Raw genomic sequence first — 9,583 nt, 5'->3', positions numbered from 1 at the left:
GGGCATTAAATGGTAATTTTTTTTTTTTTCTTTCTAGCAACATTGTAACTTAAAACCAGTATCAGTATTATAAATTTAAGGTACTTATCAGGACACCTGCGCTCTGTGTAGTATCATTATTGTTACAAAAGTGTAGGCGGAGTGTGGTGTCACTACCCGGGCTGTAGAACAAATAAACACTAGTCGAAATTTCATACCTTCTCCCTGGAAAGATTCATTGTCCTGAAAACTCTATAGAATTTAACAAAATCAAAACAAACAAACAAAACCCAAACAAACAAAACCCAAACAAACAAAACCCAAACAAACCAACCACATAAAAACACAAACAAAAATCAACAAAACCAAACAAACACCAACAAAACAGGTAAAAAGACAAACAAAAATCACAAAACAAACAAAACCCACCTACTAACAGACTTTAGAGACACTCTGGTGACCAAGAAACCGGGGGGTTTTGTTTGTTTTGGTGTTATTCGGTTGGTTTGTTTTTTCTTAAACGAATCAACAGATTTTCTGGATTTTTTTTAATTTAAAATAATTAACAGCTTCAGCATCACTGATTTCAGGGGCGGGGGACATAGTGACCTGAGGAACCTGGGGGGAAAGATACTCTAATTACCGGTTGCCCTAGTCTGACAACAGAGCTTCTCCCCTGCAGGCGTGACCGCTCGGGCAGGTCTCGGTGCCGCCGCGTTCCCTGAGGAGCAGAGGGGGGTTTGCACGGCTTCACCCCCGCGTCCTACATCCACAGCAACCGCGGCTCTCGGTGCGTTTCACCCGCTACCACCGTTACCTCAGACCTTCCCGCCCGCCTCACACCCGCCCCGAGCGCAGCGCGCGCGCACCGCCGGCCCCGCCCGCGCACCGCCGGCCCCGCCCGCGCACCGCCGGCCCCGCCCGCGCACCGCCGGCCCCGCCCGCGCACCGCCGGCCCCGCCCGCGCACCGCCGGCCCCGCCCGCGCACCGCCGGCCCCGCCCAGCGGCGCGGCACGTCGCGCACGCAACCACCGCGCACGAGCCCACGCTTTGACCACGTGACCTGCACACCCCGCCCTTCCGTCCGCTTCCCCGGTGTCGCCGTTTCCCCACCTGCGCGCCGGAAGTGCCGCTCCGGGGCCGCCCGGCGGTTCCGCCGCTCTATGGTGAGCCGGGGGTCGGGCGGGTGAGGGGCGGTTAATGGCAGTTAACGGCGGCCACGGGCAGCGCTGCCGCCGCGGGGGTCACACGGGAGCTGGGCGCGGGAGAAAATGCAGGGTAAGGTACCGAGGCGGCCTCCTGCCGCCGGAGCCGACGGGCCGGGAAACACGGGCTCAGCGGCACCGGGGGAGGCCTCGCCGAGGGAGAGCTCTCCGGTGCTGCCGAGCCCAGGTGATACCGTAAATCGGGTCGTTGGAGAAACTTCTAAAATCAAGAAGCAGCGTAGGGGAAAGGGACCTGGGGGACAGCGGGGTGACCATGAGCCAGCACTGTGCCCTTGGGGCCAGGAAGCCAATGGTAGCTGGGGTGGATTAGAAGGGGCTGGTTAGTAGGTCGAGAGAGGTTCTCCTGCCCCTCTGCTCTGCCCTGGGGAGAAGAGGACACTGAGGGGTGAGCTCATTAATGTTTACAGATATATAAAGGGCGAGTGTCAGGAGGATGGAGCCAGGCTCTTCTCAGTGACAAGTAATGGTAGGGCAAGGGGTAGTGGGTACAAACTGGAACACAAAAGGTTCCACTTAAATTTGAGAAGAAACTTCTTCTCAGTGAGGGTGACAGACACTGGAACAGGCTGCTCAGGGAGGTTGTGGAGTCTCCTACTCTGGAGACATTCAAAACCCACCTGGACACCTTCCTGTGTAACCTCATCTGGGTGTTCCTGCTCCGGCAGGGGGATTGGACTGGATGATCTTTCGAGGTCCCTTCCAATCCCTGACATTCTGTGATTCTGTGAAAATTCGCAGTTGGTTTTAGAAGCAAGCATCCTTTATTGATGCATCAGCTCCCCATAAGAATCATTTCTGCTTAGCTGGGGTCCCAAACAATTCCCAGACACAGGTTATGCCCACCCAGATCATATATTCATCACACTTCCAAGAAGTCCTTTGCACATGCATTATGTTCGTTTGTTATTCAGCTCATAACCTGCTTGCACTGGTGTCACCACCTTATCTTCTGAGAGCAAAAGCATTGTCTCCTCATCTTCTCCTGCTTAAGTCACAAGAATGGTATTTGTTAACACCTAAGAAGTGCCTAACAGACCACTCTTAGAATTTAGCAGGCACTGAGAATAAGAATTTTTAAAACTCCATTGATTTGTATACTTCCAGTGCAGAGTCAAAACTTCAGGAGAGGCCTTAGTTAACTTAGAATACAGAAATTTCAGTGATGAAGAGGTCAGATACTCTAGAAATTTAGGATCGGACTAGTTCTAGTCCTTAAAATACAGAATTTAGGTTTTGACCTGAGAAGTCAGTGTTAAGTATTACAATACTCTCTTTTCAGAGAACTTGCAGAAAACAGAACTGAGTTTGCTTTATTTTCAGAATGAAGTACACACCCTTTTTTTGCAAACTCAGGTGTTTATAACATCGTGCATCTCCATTCAGGACTCTTTGTGCCTCTGTTGTTCTTGCTTTAATTTAAATGTGAAAGCTGGAGCGTTTTTAACAATAGGCTGAGAAAACTTGTTTAAAAATAATTGTTCAGTTATACCTAGTTCTGTCTTGAATCAGATATAAAATTATACTTTAAAACAAGTTCACTGCCTGAGTACAGCCTGGCTATCATCTCTATTTGGATCATTTAAATCACTAGACAGTATAGAATGACCTATGCAAGACCTTTAAGTTACTGTGCATACAGTTTAATATATTGAAATGTGTTACATAATTGCATCAGATACATATATCTTTTTCAGAAAAACTGAAGTATTACAATGAAGAGGATTTCTGCTGCAAAAATGCTCTAGGCAGTGACTTTTCAGAGTAATTTTCAGAAGCCTATTAACTCCTCACTGTTCTCTGTCAGAATTCTGCACTGCTGTGTTCATATTCCTGTCTGTTAGATAAACTTCCACATTCCTTGTTATTAGGTTGCATGTGATGCTGTTAGCTTTTATTTTATTGAAAGTAGCATCCCAGAATTTTTCCATTATACAACTGGCTGAGATTTTTATTGATTAAAAAAAGCCATGTTGCCCTGCTCAGTGGTTTGCACAAATGACTGTGCTGTGGTTTAACCCCAGCTGGCAACTAAGCACTGCACAGCTGCTCATTCCCCACCATGGTATCCCTGTGGGATGGGAGGGACAATAGGAAGGGTAAAACTGAGACAGAAACTTGTAGGTTGAGATAAACAGCTTGATAATTAAAAAATAAGTGAAAGAAATTGTAAAAAAACAAAAAATTTTTAAAAAAAAGGAAAATAGAAGCCCAGAAAAACAAGCAATGAAGGTGAAAACAATTGCTCACCGCCAACTAACCAATGCCCAGCCAGCCCCCGAGCAGCAGCACCCACACCCACACCCACCCCCCCCCCCCTATTTTTATTGCTGAGCACAACATCATACAGGGTGGAAAATCCCTTTGCTCAGTTGGGCTCAGCTGTCCCAACTCTGTCCCCTGCCAACCTTTTGGACACCTCCAACCTACGCACCAGCAGAGCAGTCTGAGCAGCAGAAAAGACCTTGACACTGTGTAAGCATTGTTCAGCAATAACTAAAACATCAGCATCTTATCAACACTGTTTTCAGTACAAATACAAAAATTTAACTCCCAGCCCAAACCAATACACTGTGCTTTTTAATGTGTCTGGATTTGTCTTTGCAGAGTACCACATAGGTGAACATCAAGTTGCCAGTTAGTTTGTATTCATTGTAATTAAGGTTCTCAGGAGTTTTGAAAGCAAAGTAATTCCTTTCTTTGGGTAGAGATTTGTTCTTTATGTTGCAGTAGAAAACAGTGCAAGATGGGCTCAGGCTCTGATGTTTTAGGGACAGCAGTGGATTTGCAAACTTTGGCATGAGTACATAACCCCTCTGCATTAGCTAACTTTGCATTTGGTAATTGTATTTGTGTTTAAATAACTCTGCAATATTTATATCCAACAGACACAGCACTCAGTTGGAGAAAGCTGCACACAGAGGGCACATGACCACAAGTGCAAACACCTGGAACCATCAGTCTTTGTGTGTAACACCACAGGCTGGTTCTTGAAAAGGCTCAGGTTGATTCTGTGTGTTGACCTGCACCTGGTGTCCATGAGAAGAACACACAGGAAAGCGCTGCTGGGTGTGAATTACCAACTGACAGCCTGGGCAGCCTACCTTCAGCAGCTTTTTTTTCCCCCTAGAAACTACTTAAGCAGAATGGGTGAATTGTTTAGCCATCAGCACTTTCTGCCTGTGGGCCATTTTTGCAACTGGTCTTGACTGGTAGGGGTTGTGCTGAGAGAGTGAGTCCCCAGGAAACCTGTGAGGAGAGCAGGCTGCTGTCTGAACAGCTCATCCGCCTCATACCTTGCTACCACATTGCTTTTGGGAAAGTAACACTACTAAACATTTTGAATTTATACTTATTGTAGCTGGGAAAACTGTGTCTGAAAGGAATAGAAGATGCATGGTTTAATTTCAGAATTAAATTCAGTGCATTTTTAGTCTTATCTAGACTAGGTTAGAATTTCTTTGCATGTTTTTTAAATTACTTAAACCTAGTCTGTCAAGCTTACAGCAGAACTCTGATTTTAATGTTTTCTCTAGGGTGATCTTCACAGAAACTACTAAAGACTTCAAAGAACACATTTTTGGCCAAAAAAAAAGTGAAATACATTCTGATACGGTAAAATGGATCCTTGTTCCGTTGGAGTTCAGCTTCAGGCTACCAATGAATGCCATAAAACATACTATACCCGTCACACTGGCTTCAAGACCAAGCAAGATACATCCTCATCTGACCTACTGTTACTTCAGCTTAGGACTGGAATCACCCTTTCAGATAACAATACAATCTGCTTCCACCATGCAAAAATTTACATCGAAAGATTTGAAGACTTACAAAAATCATGTTGTGATCCCTTTAATGTGCACAGAAAACTCTCCAAGAAAAACTTGCGTGCAATTGACTTAGATGATGCAGCTTTTCTAAGTGCCAAGTTTGGAAGACAGTTTGTACCTGGTTGGAAGCTTTGTCCCAAGTGTATGCAGATAATAAATGGAAGCATGGATGTTGAATCCGAAGATCGCCAAAGAAGAAAACTCGATTCAGACGTATGTATATGGATCAGTTTTCCCCACCCCCCTTAAGTGCTGCAAGCTATTGGAATTGGGCTTCATACAAGTCCTACATAAAGAAATTAAGGTTTTTTAATAGAATTATAAAAGGGTGTAGCTTTATAGATGTGTGGGAGTTTAATGTGTTTAAGCCTTTATTTGGAGGACCTTAAAAATCCTCTTCCCTAATATTATGGCCTTTTAAATTCAAATGATTGCATGCATGAGGGTGACTTAAAACTCGTAAGTTTATGTAAATACCAGACTGCTGCTGGTAATTTAAGCTGTTACTCAAGCCTTACATAAAACAAGCTCAGGTGCTTGAAACTGAACACTTCAAAGGTTGCTTCTAAGGATGCCAAGGGAAGCTGCTTCTGGTTTAGTCTCTTCAGTTTAAAAAAAAAAAATCCACTCTTTCTAGCAGTTCATTACCAAGTGAACATGCATTGAGGTGAATTAAATGTACTCTTGTGGTATCTGAGCTGTGAATGCCGTGGCATTTATTCAGGGCCACTAATGAACTGGTGTGGGAGGATCATGCTTTGAGTGCTGAGTTTGGAATACAGCTTGTATGTTGTTGGATGCATCGTTCAAGATGTGTGCAAGTCATCAGCAGAAGTGTGGGCAGCCAAATCAGCAAGAGCTCACCCATAAATGCCCTGTCGCAAAGCAGAATTGCCTTGGAGGAGCTGTTGTCCTGTTCAGCCCAGGGCTGGTGCCCAACTGTACTTTTCAGTTACATGCCAATATGATTAGGAGACTGATACAGGGTGAAATTTGAAAGCATTGATTAAAACTGCTGCTATAAAGCTTGTATTGTTGAGTTTTGAGACTAGTAGAGTTCTCTGGTATAGAAGTTCTAAGACTTAAGTTTGTTCTTATGGGAAATCCAATGCTTAGAGTTGAGGTCAACAATCTACAATTTACTTAAGTTATTACAATATCCTGGCTTGACTGGCTATTTTCTTATGAACTTAGGTTTGTATTTGTAATTAAATGAGATTTTCTGTCTTTGTTCAGGGGCGTACAGCTAAAGCTTTAAAGTCTCTACAGTTTGCTAATCCAGGACGACAGACTGAATTCACTCCTGAAACCAGTAAAAGAGAAAAGAGAAGGCTGCAAACAAAAAATGCATCATATAATTCAGACAGGTGAGGTCTTTCCTGGGTTTACATTAACTTTTACTTCAAAATAAAATAACCTTAATGGTCAGTGTCCCTGTAACACATTTTTTAAATAGATGTTTGTGTGTTTATTTATTGCTTTTTTGTTTTTGAGGATGTTAAAGCTCACTGTCATGACTGAGATAAACAAAACAGAATATAAAGTGTTACCATACAGTCTGTATTTCAGGCAATTAGAATGTAAACAAATGTTTGGTAAGGCATGAGAATACTACACAGGTTAAGCTATTAATTTATGCACAAGCTGGAATTCTGATAATAGGCTAAGTTTGAAAACAGATCAAGTAGACTACACTTAAATGCTGGAGTTGTCATCTTTCAATAAACTCAGTGATTATACTTTGTAAGCAAATATGTGCAAGTTAGGACTTCACCTTCCTTTTAGAAAAGGAAGTTGGTGTCCAAGTTAGAGAATACTGGATAACGAATTACAACCTTCTAATGTGACTAGTTTTAAAATCCTACTTTCTACAGAGGAAGGGTATACACAGCTGAATTTTGTATGTCATTTTCCACTAAAAGTTTGGACCAGTTCAGTCTTGTCCTAGTAGGAGGGTGATGGAAGTCCCAGTTTTGACGAGTCATACAATGTTTGTTAAAATGTGCAAGAAAGATCACATTAGTACCTTTCCCTGCTCCCCATCTAAGTTTAACTTCACAAGACAGAAACAGACTCTAGATGTGCTATTCATAAGCCACACATCCTTTTCCCATCTATTTGTTTCTTCTGCTCAGTTTGGGCACAAGTTACAACCAGAGAAATGTTGACAAGATGTTAGGAAAACTTTTCCTGTGTAAACATCAGATCCAAAGTGTTGTGGCATCCCTGACATTAGAGCTTTTCAGAACTCAACTAGATGCAGCCCTGAGCAACCTAATTTGAGTTGACCTGGCTTTGAGCAGCAGGTCAGATAAAGTGGTCCCTTCCAAACAGAGTGTTTCTGCACATCAACAGAACTGTTACAGAGATGGATAATGATAAAACCATAAAAATATTTTTAAATTAGCATGTGCACACATTAATAATGCTACATAAGCTTCTTTGAATTACAGCTACACATTATGAAAAGTAAATTCAGGGAGCGTTTCCCATCATCTGAAAGGTAATCTGAAATTCATATCATAAGAATATTCATAAGTGGTTAAATAAGTGTGCTATTGAAGAAATAAAAACTTGACATTTATTTAAGTTATTTCTAAAGCACTATAGTGGAGATAGAATTAGGACTGAGAAATGTCGTCAAATACAGTAACATATATACATCTTTTAAAGGGACACAGTGTTAAAATGGACACCTGAAGAAAGGAAACTGCTGTTCTCAACTGTTAGCAGCTTGGCATCAAAATAGGTGGATTTTTTAACATGGAAATATCTTGGTTTTCCTTATACAGGCAACTTATACCAGCCAAGAGTAAAGTCTACGATAGCCAGGGACTCCTGCTTTACAATGGGATGGATCTCTGTGATTGTCTCGATGAAGATTGCCTGGGATGTTTCTACGCTTGCCCCAAATGTGGCTCCAACAAGTGTGGAGCCGAATGTCGCTGTGACCGCAAGTGGCTCTATGAGCAAATTGAGATAGAAGGAGGAGAAATAATTAGAAATAAGCATGTTGGTTAGTGTATATGTGTGTTGTTTATCCTGAGTATATATTTAATGCTTTAGTTAAACACAGCACATTCATCATTTAGTGGTTTAATGAAAACCATTGTAATTTATCATGATCCACATGATTAATGTGCTCACATTCATTTTCAGTATGATTATGGAAATATTCTTAATCATACTACCATCTTTTCACACTTCTTCTACCTTGTCCTCACTCTTTTTAGTCATACGAGTAAGTTCTCCTAGAACAGTCTTTCACTGTATTTAAGATGCTGAATTTTCATGTGACATATCCTGAGCCACTCACCATCGTCCCATATACTGTTTTGTATAGCCTACCATCTCATTTTCCTTCTCTACTTCAGGATCTCATGTTTTGAATCTGCTTTGTGTGAAACATCCTTGAAGTTCACAGTAAATTTACATGCAGTATCAATAAAGTTCTCTCTAGTATTAATAGCAAATGCTGTATCTTCTATAGATTATCCCAGATACATCTCATGAATTAAATCGTTTTCACTAAAATGGATTCAGAGGCATTTGGGAGTTCAGATCCCATCCAAGTTACTGGCATTTAAGATCAAATTATCCTTATGAATTCAAGGCTCATTGTTAAAGTGTTACAAAACTGTCAAGGCATTGAAAAAAATATGTTGAGCTATTTAATTGTTGATACTGTTTTGCTGGTTTCTGTACAACACAATTGAAACAATTTTGCTGTATTTGTTATCAGTTGGTAATTCAAATGGACTAGTACTTCAACAGCCCTCTCCTCTTTTTGAATTTGTGCTTGTTTTAAAGGGAAATGTTCATATGCAACTGAAATGAATTTGAGTATCTGTTTCCAAACTAAGAATATCTAGACAACAATAACAAAGAGAGTTGAATTTGTTTGTTTGATGCAATATCTGTCCTCAGAACATTAAAATTTCACAGCATAACAAGATTTATGGAAAAGAGATTTTATAATCGAAATCCAAGTGACATCAGGTGTTATTCCTTGGTAGTTTAGTTGTGCTTTGGGTAAATTTCCTACTTCTGTGATAGACTTGGAAGATCTGCATATTTATTGGGTCAAATTTATTCAAGAAAACTGTTAACTACTGATTTCTGAAGACTTAGTAGTTTAAGTTGTATAATCATACTATTTGTTTAGGATATATTCTAATAAGCATCAGGAAGGTTGATCACTAAAAGCCAAAGTTATGCTTTGAATTGTACTGACCCCTGCTGGTCCTAATGAAGCAGAAGCATCAGCTTACACTACATTTTTGTTACATCTGCTACAAAAATAAATAGCCTTTCATTTCTTGGTCAGAACATTGTCTGTTCTTCCAATGGATGTCTCCCACGTAGGTCATATGTATCACAAGAACCATCATGTGAGTTTATTTAGGGAGAGCACAATGCTCTTTACATTCTATTCCAGACAGCAGCACCACAGATGAGTAATAGCCCTGGCTTCCCTGACATGCAAGTAGCATTTAGTACATTTTACTTTGTTGACTACAGAGCACGCTTATCCTGACACAGCAATTCAT

At 41.4% G+C, this 9,583-nt stretch overlaps 1 protein-coding gene across 2 annotated transcripts; it reads left to right on the top strand.

Moving 5' to 3' along the window:
• Positions 1-1,018: 1,018 nt before the first annotated feature.
• ARL14EP (ARF like GTPase 14 effector protein) lies at positions 1,019-9,362 on the top strand. Of its 2 annotated transcripts, XM_082058055.1 has the most exons (5): positions 1,106-1,146; positions 4,092-4,169; positions 4,740-5,246; positions 6,270-6,400; positions 7,826-9,362. In XM_082058055.1, the coding sequence occupies exons 3-5, from the start codon at positions 4,824-4,826 to the stop codon at positions 8,052-8,054; spliced, it is 783 nt and encodes a 260-aa protein (XP_081914181.1). In that variant the 5' UTR covers positions 1,106-1,146; positions 4,092-4,169; positions 4,740-4,823; the 3' UTR covers positions 8,055-9,362. The 2 variants fall into 2 exon arrangements, with proteins under 2 accessions (XP_081914180.1, XP_081914181.1); XM_082058054.1 differs by lacking the exon at positions 4,092-4,169 and having other exon boundaries at positions 1,019-1,146.
• The last annotated feature ends 221 nt before the right edge of the window (positions 9,363-9,583 follow it).

Source organism: Streptopelia decaocto (genome assembly GCF_964273445.1).
Source record: "Streptopelia decaocto genome assembly, chromosome: 7".
Taxonomy (NCBI): Eukaryota; Metazoa; Chordata; class Aves; order Columbiformes; family Columbidae; genus Streptopelia; species Streptopelia decaocto.
This window is presented reverse-complemented; position numbering and strand designations above follow the sequence as displayed.

Excerpts from the sequence above, each read along its gene's own strand:
- ARL14EP (XM_082058054.1), top strand. The coding sequence starts at position 4,824 with ATGGATCCTTGTTCCGTTGGAGTTCAGCTTCAGGCTACCAATGAATGC. Across the intron at positions 5,247-6,269 it reads GAAGAAAACTCGATTCAGAC|GGGCGTACAGCTAAAGCTTT; the intron begins GTATGTATATGG and ends GTCTTTGTTCAG. Across the intron at positions 6,401-7,825 it reads GCATCATATAATTCAGACAG|GCAACTTATACCAGCCAAGA; the intron begins GTGAGGTCTTTC and ends TTCCTTATACAG.